The 14,918-nt window shown below is 46.8% G+C and overlaps 1 protein-coding gene across 1 annotated transcript in view; it reads left to right on the plus strand.

Moving 5' to 3' along the window:
• Nucleotides 1–14,918, plus strand: part of TNFRSF21 (TNF receptor superfamily member 21) — an 86,304-nt gene that overhangs the window by 24,870 nt on the left and 46,516 nt on the right. Inside the window, exons 2-3 of the mRNA XM_075554997.1 lie at nt 4,722–5,373; nt 6,811–7,308. Coding sequence (XP_075411112.1) covers nt 4,722–5,373; nt 6,811–7,308 — 1,150 coding nt within the window. The remainder of the gene's footprint in view (nt 1–4,721; nt 5,374–6,810; nt 7,309–14,918) is intronic.

A 14,918-nucleotide genomic window follows, 5' to 3' on the forward strand; every position in this document is an offset into this window, starting at 1 on the left:
CTCACAGCGACTTTGGGCTGAGGACATGTAGTGGGTCACATGGAGAAGTGTGACCAGCCAGGTCAGCAGTTTGAACCTGCCTGCAGGTCCATGGGGAAAAGGTGAGGCTCTCTGCTTTTGTGTAGATTTACAACTTCAGAAAGCCAAAGAGACAATTCTACTCTGCCCTATAGGGTCACTAGGAATGGAATTGACTGGTGAGTTGAGTTTATATAAACGTACACTAGAGCTTCAAAAAGTTTGTGAGAAATTCCATTACCTTTTAATTCTGTTCCACAAACTTTTTGACGCCGCCTCATATAATGGTGCCTCATTACATTTTGGACGAAGATAAAAATCTGGAGCGGCCCCAATTGTAACTATAGCCTTTGCGGCATATCTTGAGGTAGACCCTTTGCTGGGGTTCCTCTGTCGATTCCATCGGACTTGCCCTGAGTTACTGTCTACTTCTCTGTCCTTCAGTGCTACTCCAAAGCATTTCTTTCAATTTACCGTATATCTTGAATATAAACCGAGTGTTTCAGCATATTTTAATGCCATTTTTGTGGTAATATTAGGTGCCTCGGCTGATATTCGGGTCAGCTTATACTCGAATATATACGGTAATTCACTGCCATTGAGTTGAAGCCAACTCACAGTGACAGTATATGGGACAGGGTAGAGGTGCTCCTGCAGGTTTCTCTTTTGGGGAGTCCCTCTTTATGGAAGTAGAAAGGTGAGTCTTTCTTCCTTGGAGCGGCTGGTGGTTTCAAACTGGTGGTTAGTTGCCCACCTCATAAGCAATACACTACCAGGCCTCCAAAGCATTTCTTTAGCACCCCCAGAACGATACCCTATCTGCTAACCCCCTCTCTGGGAATCTCTATTTCCCCTCCACGTTATTTATGGTGTCGTCAGTAGGTTTCGTCAGTTTCTCTTTAGCACGCATGCTCCCCGAGAACTATAATGTTTTCCAAGGTTCTGTTTGTTCTCTGTGCCTTTGTTCACGCAGAGCAGCTCACCAGCACACACCTGCCGAATGCACGCATATGTAGAGTCTCGATTTTGCACAAATCTTCATAATGTCTAGCCTCCGGTGAACTACCTAAAGACAAGACAAGTGGACTTGCTGGTATGATGGGCATTGTGGGAGCAGCCTCCTAAGGTAATTTAAAGGTTATGTGCTAGCCAGGATCGTTCTGTTTAAATAGTCCTGAGATTTGCTTTAATTAGAAACGTGATCCGTTATTCTTAGTGAACAAAGCACCTAGAGACCCACTTAAAGGATGGGGAATCAGGCGGGTGGAGTGGGGCTTGGGGTAGACTTTTGCATACTGCATGGGGTCCTCTGAGGAGCCCACCGTCTAGGAAACACTGTGGAGCGGTTCTACTCCATCACTCGGGGTCACTATAAGTCATGCAGCACCAACAACCCGGGCACTCTGATAGTGCAGTGATCAGAAACCCAGATAGAACCGGCCGTCCAACTGTCTTCTGGGGTGGCTGCTGCAGCCGCCATTCACAGTGCACAGTGCATTTCCTAAGGGACTAGATGCTGCTTAGGAGGCCGTTTCCCCCTCCTTCACTCCCACCTCCAGACACTTTACAGTGTCATTTGCGACACCCCCACCCCGTGTTCTTTTTGCTGAGTTGCCTACTCTCCTGGGTGTATGTTTTCCCAGGCAGTTACAAAGTCCCACTTAGAACACACGGTGATGCTGGAACCTGGTCAGGTCTCCAGTCCCGTCTGCACTTCCATTTCATTTGCTTCAGTGTAACAACCTGCCCTTTGTGTGGTTGATACCCTCGTCAACCTTCCAGGACTGCAGCTATCCCAAAGTGGCTTTTGTCCATAGAAACCAGCTAATCTAGAAATTGCAGGAGTTGAGAGGGAAAAGGGGCATTTAAAAATCATTTTTAGGGGCTCATACAACTCTTATCACAAGCCATACATACTTCAATTGTGTAAAGCACATCTGTACATTCATTGCCCTCATCATTCTCAAAACATTTGCTTTCCACTTAAGCTCCTGGCATCAGCTCCTCATTTTCCCCTCCCTCCCCACTTCTCCCTCCCTCATGGACCCTTGATATTTTATAAATTATTATTTTGTCATATCTTGCACTGTCTGACGTCTCCTGCCTTCACCCACTTTTCTGTTGTCTGTCTGCCAGGGTGGAGGTCACAAGTAGATCTTTGTAATCAGTTCCCCCTTTCCAACCCACCTTCCCTCCGCCCTCCCAGTATTGCCACTCACCACTGGTCTTGAAGGGATCATCTGTCCTGGATTCCCTGTGTTTCCAGTTGTCATCTGTACCAGTGTACATCCTCTGGTCTAGCCAGATTTGTAAGGTAGAATTGGGATCGTGATAGTGGGAGGAGGGAGGAAACATTTAGGAACTAGAGGAAAGTTGTATGTTTCATCGTTGCTACATTGCACCCTGACTGGCTTGTCTCCTCCTCATGACCCTTCTGAAAGGGTATGTCCAATTGCCTACAGATGGGCTTTGGGTCTCCATTCTGCACCCCCCCTCATTCACAAAGGGGGCATTTTTGCAACCTCTTTGGTGACAGAAAAGATTGGATCCAAACTTGCCCTGGCTGGATCTGCCGAATGGACTTTGCCCCCCCAGGGTGGTGGTGGGTTTTTTGTTCATCTCCTAACCTGGAGCATCTGTTACATTCGGAAAAGAAAGGTGGGGGCGAGTCTGCGAATCTAAGGAGCAAGAGGAAAGGTGAAGCCAGCATTAAAAAGGGAAACCATTACTGAGCTTTCCCAGGCAGTGTGTTCACAGCCCCAAACGATGTTAAGCTTCTTAATGTGGAAATTAATCACCAACTTGCTTTTTGCCTAAGGAGCCTTGGTGGTGCAGTGGTTATGCATTGGGCTGCTAACTGCAGAGGCAGCAGTTCGAAACCACCAGCTGCTCTGTGGGAGAAAGATGAGATGTTCTACTCTGGTAGAAAGAGTTACAAGCCAGGAAACCTCAGGGAGCAGTTACACCCTGTCTTATAGGATCGCTGTGCGTCAGAATAGACTGATGATAGTGAGGTGCTTTTGCCCCGATATAAAGAAAAGATGACACTGTTCTCATAAGCTGAAACCTTGTTTTAGATCTTATCATTTAGCCAAAGGCAGCTCCAGTAAGGGGGTGAGGGGCTTTAAAGTAAGATACTTTTTTTTTTGTTCGTTTCAGGTAGTTAAGGTTAGGAGAAAAACACACCTTGAATTCACTTTCAAGGAGGCTAAGAAACAAAACAAACAGAAAGAGACATTCTGATCACTTGGACAGAGGAAAAAAAATCTGACGCACAATTAGTGGCTAAATCCAAAAGGCACTGGCCCTGTCAGAACCGGTAGTTTGAAGTAGCCAGTATTTTCTTGACAGAACCTTTGTCCATTCCATAAAGGACGAAAGATTCACTGTGGGGGAGTTTCAAAAAAAAAAAAGTTCTCCCTCCTCGCTAATGCAGATGAGCTCTCTTTTCACTTTGTTTTAAAAGCTCTCCTCTCTCCCCAAACGAAACTCATGAGTTAGCAGCACAGATATAAATTGCCTACCTGCTGCCCTTCACCAAGTTTTTGTTCTGGGAACAGGTGTACACTCTTGTCTAGTTGGGAGACGTTTGTGTGATGGGCGTTAGGTGAACTCCTCTGTGGAGCACCACTCGCCAGACCCAGCTCTGTGCTTGGGCTTCTTGGGGTCTGCAGGTCCAGCCTCCTGGTGGCCATGGCCTTCAGAGGCTGAACAAGCCGGGTGTGGATCTAGGAGCATGGCTCTGTTGGTGAAAGTACACCATCAAGAATACGACGAGCCTGCTCTTGTTTGAAAAGGAAAACAAAACTGTTTGACGTCTAATTGACCAAGCTTCTAGAAAGCCGTGCCCGGTCTATGTAGGTGTCGTTGAGTCGGATGGGGCTCAAAGCAAAGCTAGGTACCACAGAACGAAACACTCCCCCATCCTCTGCCATCCTCACATCTGTCCTTATGGTTGAGCCCGTTGTTGCAGCCCCAGTGTCCTGTCTTGTGGAGGGTCTTCTTTCTGTCTTGTGCCTGGGCTATCCATGCTATGGACAGAGCAACTGGAATAGATGCCATCCTAGTGCTTTATCCTAACGTCAGAAAGTGGCAGCTTAACTTTTGGGGCGCCGAAAGGTAGACAAATATTCAGCAAGTTATTTTCTTCTTGGATTAGGAGTTCAACTTCTATGTAGCGTAGGAGCCCTAAAGCACTTACCGGTGCACAGTCTCAACTGCATTTCCGTCATAAGTTTGGGAGGTGGCATCAGGTTCAGGTTACAGATGGAATCAAGACAAGGTCAAGCAACTGAAGGATTGCATCTCAGGTCGTAGGGCAGGTGCTTCGAGGCTCTCGGTGGTGCAAGGAGTGAATCACTTAACAACAAAGGAAACGTTGGTGGCTCGAGCCTATTGAGAGGCACTGTAGAAGCAAGAACGTCTTGCCCATCTGCTTCTGAGTCCCTGCCTTCAAAATCCTCTGAAGCGTAGCTCTGCTCGGTCACCATAAGTCAGAGTCAACTCCATGGCAACTGGCTTGGCTTCCTAGGTTACAATCTAGGATGGGAGTCAAGTCTTTGAGTCAAGACTGTGTTGGGTTACAACAGCAGTGTCCAGAGGCATGATGGTGGTGGCCTTTGGAATGTCCTTTCCTTACTTCTCAGCTGTGCCTCTCTAATTCCTCCTTGGTTTGTGTGCCCCCTCCCCTTTATTTCTTTCAGCTCGGACTCCTTAGCACCATCACCGCTCAGCCAGAACAGAAGGCGCCGAATCTGGTTGGCACGTACCACCATGTCGACCGTGCCACTGGCCAGGTGCTTACCTGTGACAAGTGTCCAGCAGGAACCCATGTGTCTGAACACTGTACCAACACAAGCCTGCGCGTCTGCAGCAGCTGCCCCAGGGGCACCTTCACCAGGCATGAGAATGGTATTGAGAAATGCCATGATTGTAGCCAGCCATGCCCATGGCCCATGGTTGAAAGATTACCTTGTGCTGCCTTGACTGACCGAGAATGCACTTGCCCACCCGGCATGTTCCAGTTTAACGCTACCTGCGCCCCCCACACGGTGTGCCCTGTGGGTTGGGGTGTGCGAAAGAAAGGGACGGAGTTGGAGGATGTACGGTGTAAGCAGTGCCCTCGGGGTACCTTCTCTGATGTGCCTTCTAGTGTGTTGAAATGCAAAGCATACACAGACTGTCTGAGTCAGCACCTGGTGGTGATCAAGCCGGGGACCAAGGAGGCAGACAATGTCTGTGGCCCACCCCCGTTCTTCTTGAGCACGACCCCACCTCCCCCTGGCGCGGCCATCTTTTCACGCCCTGAGCACACGGAATCCCAGGAAGTCCCTTCCTCCACTTATATTCCCAAAGGTAACTTACCCTCATGAGTTGTTTGTTTGAGGGATGCTTTGAACTTGGTAGGGCTTATAGATCTAGTTCTTCTTCATTGTATAGACTCTTAAAGTCACATTCGGAAGAAGGGGCCTCCGGTTGTGACTAATTAAATCTGGCTTCTTTAGACATATCAGATTTTATTCCAGAGGATTTCTATTAAAGGAGCTCCACTATCTAAAAGCGGGGACCCCAAGAGGCGAGAAAATATTAACTGAGAGGAACAGGAGAGTGCGTGACCTTGTGTAAGTCACTTAGCCTCTTCAGGCTTCTGCTTCAACCTTGACAACACACTGGGTGAATTGGATGTCTAATGGCACCAAAATGGAGTCAGTCCTGAGTGGACCAAGCCAGAAGAAAAGAAAGAGGTAGAAAGGGAGAAAACGATATTAAATCGGGAAGAGAGGGATGCGTATTAGATCAAAGGTAGAGCAGGGCGTGGGAAGACAAGTTAGAAGCTTCCAGAAACAAGTAACATCCTTCCAGTTGGAAGGTAACTAGCATTCCCATTTAGAAAATCATCACTTGACTTCTCCCTCCCCCAAAGATTTTGACTCTCCATAGCATTTTCAAGCATCCAGTATTCCTCATAATGCGTCTCGAAGCTGAGCCAGAATAGAGAAGTTTACCTTTCATTTTCTAATTCTTTCTGAGCGATCTCAGTTGCCCTGAGATGATAACCAACTTGAGTCATGCTTCCTAAGGAATTCTCATGTGTGGTTACATTGATCGTCATGATAGTCCTGTGAGGAGAGGCTTATCACAACCTCTCTATTTGAAACGCAGAGCTACATTCAGAGGGCTCAAATGGCGTGCCCAGGTGATTGCAGGGCTTGACGCGGTCTGGGACTCCGACTCCCCAGTGTGTACATTCCTTAGCAAAGGTCATTCATGGAAGCTGCTCTGCCCGAAGTCCACAGAGTGGCAGATGCTGAGAAAGGTCTGTCCTAACCTTGAATTTGAGCTCGTTTCATTCTTTAGGTCACATCGCCGCCTCCCCCACTTTATGAGTTAGTCAAAAGGCGGGGCAGAAGGACTATGAGCAAATGAACTGAATTAGAACTTGTTCTTTGAATAATCAGAGTATCATCAGGGTCAACTAGTTATTTGTCTGCTCAGCATGTGAAGTACACAGGAGAAGCTCCCACGAAGGGCAGATGTGGGACCCTTGCAGGTGTCCGTGGAATCTTCAAGGCCCGAAGGAAGCAAGTTTAGCTGTTCAGTTGTGACCCTCCACTTGAACTTGCCCTTAGGGCCTTTATGGCAAATGTGCAAAACACATTTACTCTGAAGCCCCAAAGGTCATCTCCTTTTTGATAATCGGATCTGACGTGGAGATGAGTCGGGAGCGGAGGGAATATATAGATTCCCCCAAATATGGAAAAGCTCTCCCCCCTCCCTACTCTTTTTTTGTAGGCACGAACTCCACAGAATCCAACTCTTCTGCCTCTGTTAGACCAAAGGTACCAAGTGGCATCCAGGAAGGGGCCCTCTTTGACAACACAAGCTCAGCAAGGGGGGAGGGAGGTGCCAACAAGACCCTCCCGAACCTCCAGGTCATTAAGCACCAGCAAGGCCCCCACCACAGACACATCCTGAAGCTGCTGCCTTCCTCCATGGAGGCTACCGGGGGCGAGAAGGCCAGCACACCCCTCAAGACCCCGAAGAGGGGCCATCCCAGGCAGAACCTCCACAAGCATTTTGACATCAACGAGCATTTGCCTTGGATGATTGTCCTCTTCCTGCTGCTGGTGCTGGTGGTGATCGTGGTGTGCAGTATCCGGAAAAGCTCCAGGACGCTGAAGAAAGGGCCTCGGCAGGATCCCAGCGCCATCGTGGAAAAGGCAGGGCTGAAGAAATCCATGACCCCGACCCAGAACCGGGAGAAGTGGATCTACTACTGCAATGGCCACGGTGAGCCCTCTGTCTTTTCTCCTTGCTTACAGATGCCCCCGTCTTTGCTTTCCTCGTGTCTGTTGGTTGAAGGAATGGGCATGCGCAGTTTCTGCTCTCTTTTGTAGACCAAGCGCTATTTGATCTACTTGCGTTATGGAAAATGAGGTGGTCAGCATTTGCACTGAAATGTTCAAAGAGAGTTAACTCCACCTCCTGCATTTTCCCTCGGCACCTTGAAAACACGAGGGTGTTGCAGTCAGAGCCCGGGGAGTGACCCCAGGGACTTGGCGCAACCGTGACGTTTACCAAACAAGGAATTCAATCTGAGTGCTTTGGCGGTGTTGCTCGCGGCCCCATTGTTGGTTCAGGTCAGATGGAACTAGATTCTAGGTGCCCTGGCTATTGGAACCCTTATTAATTTTCACCCCCCTACACTCCTAGACCACTAAGTAGGAGCCGAAGTGGACTTGATGGAATCGTTAAGTACTTGGCTGCTAAGGCCTGTAGTTCAAAGCCCCAAGCCATTCCATGTGAGAAGAAACGTAGGCAATCTCCTGCCATAAAGACTTGAGCGTAGAAAACCCATTGGAGGCAGTTCTACGCCTGTAGGACTGATTCAAGACTGCACAATAGCAAGAGACCACTAAGAAGAGAGAGACATAGACGTGGGGGGACATGTCCTTGGAATCTGAGCCTCGCTTTAAATTTATGTCACTTAAAAAAGTTTATGTTTGCACACAAATAAGGAAATTCTTTTATTGCTTTAAAAAAACTGTTCCATGTAACTTTTTAGGATTCCATTTCTACCAGGACGATAAGAGAGTCTTTTGGGTGATAGATATCTCATGCTCAGGAAGCTGATGACTTGGTGAAACGGGGTCCTGTGTCTTTTATGTAATAGTCCATGTGTGGTGATACTGGCCCGCATATGTCGGTCTTACCTCTTTTGAGGGCATGCCAACAGCTGATGGAACTTGCCCACAGCAGCTACATTTGATTGGAGGACTGGAGTTCTCAGACTGGCAGCAACTTCCCTTTCTCTTTCATGCCTAAATGAGAGGACAGTTTCAAGTTCTCGTCATCCTAGTCCAGGCACCTGCCTTTTCCCTGAAAGTTAAACAGTATATGCCTTCCAGCAATTCTATTTCTGCGAATAAACCAGAAATACTTGTACTGGAGGGGGGGGGGGAAGCACAAAGGACTTTCACGCTTAACCTAGCATTATGCACGGTAATTTAATATTGGAAACAAAACCGAGGACCAGCTTTAAGGAAATGACAGAGTCAGTTGATGGCATGTCCATCTAATGGGATAATGTGTGGCCACTGAAGATTTTATGAAAATGTTTTTCCCCCTTCATGATATGGGCTAAAGAAACACAAACAGGCTGCAGACGTCATATCCATACTCACACTCTTCGAACATTTACAACAAAGATCGAAATTAAATATGCCAAAATGACAATAGTGCTTGTCAATTACTGGGATTTGGGGATTCGTTTTCTATCATTTGTTTGTACGTTCTCTAGTTTTCCATAATAAGCATATGCTTCTTTTATAAACGTGGAGCTCTGGTAGCATAGTGGTTACTCATTGAACTGCCAACCGAAGAGTCAGCAGTTCGAAACCACCAGCCACTTTTTGAGAAGCTTTCTGCTCTATCAAGATTGAGTCTCAGAAACCCACCGGGTCAGTTCTAAGCTACTCTAGAAGGCTGCCAAAGGAGCCCTGGTAGTATAGTGGTTCCCTGTGGGGCTGCTAACCACAAAGTCAGCTGTTTGAACCCACCAGCCGCACCGTGGGAGCAAGACGTGCCTGTCTTTTCTATGAAAAGATTTCTGGTCTCAGGAACCCACAGGGGCAGTTCAACCCTGTCCTCTAGGTTTGCTGTGAGGACTGGTTCCATGTCAGTGAGTGCAGGGTTGACATGAGTTGGAATCAATTTGATGACAGCATGCACCATCATGCTTATAGTCAAGGGCCCTGGTGTCACAGCGGTTCAGTGTGTGGCTGCTAACCTCAAGTTGGCAGGTCACACTAAGCCGTTCTGTGGGTAAAAGGCCTGGTAATCTGCTTCCATAAAGGTCACAGTCAAGAGAACGCCCTGGGCAGTTTTGCTCTGTCATGCAGGGTTGCTTAACTCATGGGCGCCTACTAGTAACAGCAGCACGTTTATAATTAGACATTTAGATGAAGTTGTTTTTAAAATATGTAATTTTGCTTCCTTGTACTGATTTGTGTGAACCGTCCAAATCCAGACTGAGTTGGCTATTTTACTTGGGAGAGAATTTTTGGGAGACTTGAACAAGACTCCTCTGTAGGGTAACCTTGTGAGGGAAGGTTAATCCCTCTCCCCTTGTTATTAAAAAAGGAGATTTGCTGGTGCTGTGGGTTAGTCATAAGACTGCTAACTGCAAGGTCAGTGGTGCAAACCCACCAGCTGCTCTGCAAGAGAAAAATGAGGCTGTCTGTTCCCAGAGAGATTTTCAGTCTCAGAAACCCTCTATGAGTTAGGATCAACTCGATGGCAGTAGAATTTTGGTTTTATTAAAAATCAACTTTATTTAAACATATTTCCCCCACCCCCTCAAAATTCATTCTTTGGATACTTAGAAAAGTTGAAAGAGTCATGCAAAGAAATGTATACCTATGCCCAGGTTGCCTCTTGATGATGTCTTTTTACTTTATCCTTTGCTCTCTCTATAAATCATATATGCAATTTTATATTGTGAAATATATATTATATGTAATAATTCCTTATACATAGCATAATGCTATATAATATACATAACAAAACCAAACTAACTGCCATTGGGTCAATCCCAACTCATAGCGACCCTACAGAACAAGAGCAGAACATCCCAGGTGGGTTTCCGAGACGCTAATTCCTACAGGAGCAGGAAGCTTCATCCCTATCCCATGAGTGGCTGGTGGCTCTGAACTGCTGACACATGCGGGTAGCAGCCCGTTACATCACCAGGGCTCCTCTTGAAAAGGCATGGACCTATTTCAACCTCCATAGATTTAACTTTGATGTTCTTTTTGTTCGTTCTCATGGGGACGGCTCTGACTCGTGGCCACCTTATGCGTAAAGCAAGGAACCTGCTCCATCCTGTGCGGGATCGCTTGTCTTGGAGCTTGTCTTGGGGCTTGTCTTGGCTCTTGCATCCCCCGTCTCACCACGGGGCCCCTGGTTTTTGCTGATGAGAACTTTTCCAAGCACGCCGTCCTTTTCCTTGGCGATTCTTCTTTCTGATGAAGTTTGGCCATCCTCGCTTCTAAAGAGCATCCCAGTTTTAGGTCTGATTGGCCATTTGGCTCTGTTACCAAATGCCTTAGGAAGGTTTGCTTTAAATCGTGCTCTAAGTGGGCAATCAAAATACTTGCTCTACCCTAGGTTGAGCTCATTAGCAACAAACAACTTGAATATCCTACTGGAATTATGTAAATATTTGCTCACCCACTTTATTGGAGACACTAATGTGCTTCCCGTGTGCATTTATGGACTAGACTGTGATCACCTGCATCTCTTCTACAGTGTGCTTCGCGTAATTCTTGGGAACACAAAGTTGTAGAAGAATAACAATGCAACATCCAACAGCAGAAACCTTAGGCTTCCTTATAACCATGGCGACCTTGCAAATTACCATGCCTGTGTCCTTGAAGCAATAGCCAGTTTCGTAGGAAGAAGGGAAGTGCCAAGTCAAACAAAGCCCTGTCATACCTTCTGTGACAGCACAACTTCAGTCATAAGCTTTTCCAAGCCAGGTCACAGCCATCTCACTCAGGTGTAACGATCTCTTCTGATAAGTTAGATCTCTACCTCGGCCCCACCCCCTACTTCTCTCCCTCCCTGGGGCCCCCCACACAGGAGTTTTGCATTGGTAGGTTTATATTTAAGGCCTTTTCCTAAGTTTTTTTTTGTTTTGTTTTTCCCAATTACTAGTCTCCAATGTACACCCAGGTACAGTCCTTTAAAAAGAGGGCTTCTCTTTAATAGGAGCCAATTCTGGGAGCTTCCAGGTCTCCGTGAACAATACCTCCTTGATCTGATTGCAGGGAGTTCTGGGCAGCCGATGGTAAAATGTTTGTCTGGTAAAATTCTTTCCTGGTCCTTGTCTATTTTACAATGCACACTCTGGAGGATAAAAGTAGTGATAAATTTGATTAACTAAAAAATTTTTTTTTTATTTGATTAGCTCTACCCACACCTAATTCGCATCAAAAAGGTTAAAAAAATATTGATTCGCCATGGATGGCTCTCCACCAAGACATCACGAAAGGCCTCGTTTCACCCTGCCCACTTTAAGCAGACCATGCTGTGCCCTCCAGGGCCATATGACTGGACTGTCAGTGGGGAAAAGCCAGCTCATTGACTCTCTTACCATTCTTTTTTATGGCCCCACTCACTCCTGCCTGCATATCAAGGCCGCCCTCTCCCCCAAAAAGCAATCCTACTTGCATGGAGGCATAGGGTTGGGAGCCCATGGGAGGCCGGGGATGGCTGAGAGTGTGGGAGCATGAGCTGAGGGTGCAGTGGTGTTTTGTATGCTGCTTTCCTTTCCGAAGTCAAGGCAGTTTTATTTTTGGTAAATTGAGACAGCAGGAGTTGGAAGTCTTTTCAGAGTCAATTATGTACAAAAATCAATTTGAGAGTTTATTACCCAGCACAAGTGTCGTCAGGATGTAAGTCTCTTAATGTTCAATCTGTCGTTTCTAGAAGTGGATTTCTTTGTCTTTCATCTCCCAGTTTAACTCGAACATAGCAGTATACACGACAGTGGTGTGTGTGTGCGCATACGCAAGCCGTTCACTTTAATTTCAAGTTAAGCTGAATGCAGGGTGATGTTAATTTAGGGTTACCTGGGGGGAGGGAACAGTTTTCATATTGTCTGTTTAGACACAAAGAAGCATAAGAATACAGATGACGAACCTTTCTTCATTCATAACGGAGTGTACATTTGCACAGACACCTCAAATGAATTTGAAATAGCCGCTTAATTCACTTCCTGGTCGATTGTCCTGGGCCCAATAGAATGAAGCATTACCTGGTCTTACACCCGCCTTCACGATCATCAGTAAGTTCAATTTCACTGCTGTGGCCACCTAGGGGGTGTAGCTTTCACACTGTATTGAACAACGAACATGCGGTTATGATTCAGGGGGTAAGTTTGCTGGCTGCTCTTTGGGGAGGGGGGGCGTCACCAAGGCGAATCTATCGTTATCTGGAAGTTCCCCACTGGAACTGCCCACCAAGTACCTGCTTACAGTTGGACTACAGTTGGAATAGCTCCCAGGATCATAACCAGACACGAGCCACCAGCCCTGCAGGAGTAGGCAGCCTTGTTTTTCTCCCATGGAGCTTCCGAACTTGGGGCGAGCAGTCCAATGCTTACCCAACATCGACCGGAAGGCTCTGTGACAGGCACGTGGTGGTCCTCAAACCTGCAAGCAGCATATAATAATCCACAGTCCGGCTGCAATCGAGAATGAGGGCTGCCTAAGTCATGACCATGCTCTCTTCTTCCATTCTCCCGTACTTCCTTCTATTTCTCATTAAGAAAAACACAGAAAAGAAGTATGAAGCTGGGTTTCCAGCACTGTGTTGTCCTTGGGATTTTGAGAGGGGGTTCCGGAAAGCAGGTGAAGACTGGAAATCGCCCTGAAGGTACTGTCAGAGAAAACTCTGCGGGTGATGAACAGAGAGTGTGAATAGTCACCTCAGTCTCTTAGATCTTCCTCTGTCGTTCAGACTTCAGGCCATGGGAATAAAGGATGAGAGGCATGGGACTGGGTTGATCTTGAGTAAAGTGGATCTGAGTGCCTGGCGGCATGTTCAGTGCCCGGCCTCGGGGAGGTGGTAGGCTCTTGACAGCCACCACTCCCTCCCTGGGTAGTTACTTCAAGCACATGACATGAAGAGCGAATGTCCTTTGCTTTGAGGACAGCAGGGAGGGTCAGAGCAACCAGGACGCCCTTTCTCAAGTAGACTTTGAACTCGGAGAGCAAAGGGACAAAGGTCTCAGTTTGGAGAATTGGACCCTAATTGGAACTAATTCTGAATTCGGTTCGGTCTTACTGGACGTGGCCTTTTAACTGGTCACAGGCGTGTGGTTTGTCTGGCCATGTCGCTGACGAGTTCATTTCTAGTGGTGCACTTTCAGTGAAAACCTTTACTTCACTAGAGCTCTGTTTATAAGGTTTTTAAAAAGCACTTGTTCGCGGGTTCAGTTTCCCGGAGGTTTTGATGTTAATCTATTTAGAGAGAGTAAATGACTACATTCTTTTCTTTCCTTTTTTAAAAAAATAAATCATTTTATTGGGAGCTCTTCCAGCTCTCATAACAATCCATACATCAATTGTATCAAGTACATTTGTTCATATATTGCCATTGTTTTTCAAAACATTTTCTTTCTGCTTGAGCCCATGGTATAAGCTCCTCTTTTTTGTGAATGACAATATTCTGAAGAATTCGTGATACACTTCTGGAGGTGAAATCTGGCGAGTGCTGGGCACCCTCGAGTGGCAAGCAGAAGGTTGAGTCTCGAGCCTATTTGTGGTCTTCTCAGGAAGCACCATTGGAACCAAGGACATACGTGTAACTCTCTCCCTACCTGCACTGGGGCCTCCCAGACAACAAAGTGAATGAGAGTCATTCCCTGGGACCCATCAAAACATGGGAACGCTCAGAAAGATTCTAATAATAGTTGGTATCGTTTTCTGGATTTTTGGTATCTTTCCTCTCGAGACAATCACTGGTACTATGATTAGTATAAAACAGTCACACACACATGCATTTTTTTTTTCAAAAGGACACCAAAACCAGTTGGCTCTTTGAGAGATCGTATGGTTGAGGAATTTACTGTACAATGGCTCGCTGAGTGGGAGCTATAGCTATCTTGCCGGTTGCGGGGCAGATAGCATGTGAGAGGGACTAAAGTGAGGGGGTATTGTGTGGACTTTCATTCTTCATTTTTTACTGTAAAGAGAAAAAGAAAAGCCAAATAATGCGCAGTTAAGATCGTAGACTTCAGAGTCTGGTCCCACCACCAGCTGTGTGATTCAGAGCACGTTGCTCCACCATTCTGTGCTCCTGTTCATGTGCAAAGGGGGGATCCACAGTGATCCCTAGGTCAGTGTGCGGAACAGGTGGAACGAAGTGTGCCCAGTGTCTAGAACGTTGCTTTGCCACACGGTAGGGGGCCTGTAAGTGCCGACCACGATCAGGGAAAGAATGACCACGATCGAGATGGTGACAGCTCATCTTTGTCGTCCTCACCAGCATCATCGTTCTTGCTGTCATCGTCACCTCCATCTTTTCTGGTATTTCTGACTCACTCGCATGCTTGGCCATGAGTGACCCAGAAGCATTCTCCTCTAATATACTGGCGACGGTACTGATGCAGTGCGTTTCCCTCGTGGCAGCTTAGAGGGGGAGGATGTAGGCTGCCTATTGATCAGTACAAGCGCTGTAGATCCCTCGGGCAGGCAGAAAGCTCCTTAGATAATCAAAGGAGACTCCTGAATGGCTGTATCTCCGAGTGTGGATCATCTCTTCCACAAAAATATTTTCTCTAAACCACCTAACCCAACGCAAGCCAACTGCCATTGAATCAATGCCGACTCATG

The sequence above is a fragment of the Tenrec ecaudatus genome, chromosome 7 (assembly GCF_050624435.1).
Source record: "Tenrec ecaudatus isolate mTenEca1 chromosome 7, mTenEca1.hap1, whole genome shotgun sequence".
Classification (NCBI taxonomy): domain Eukaryota; kingdom Metazoa; phylum Chordata; class Mammalia; order Afrosoricida; family Tenrecidae; genus Tenrec; species Tenrec ecaudatus.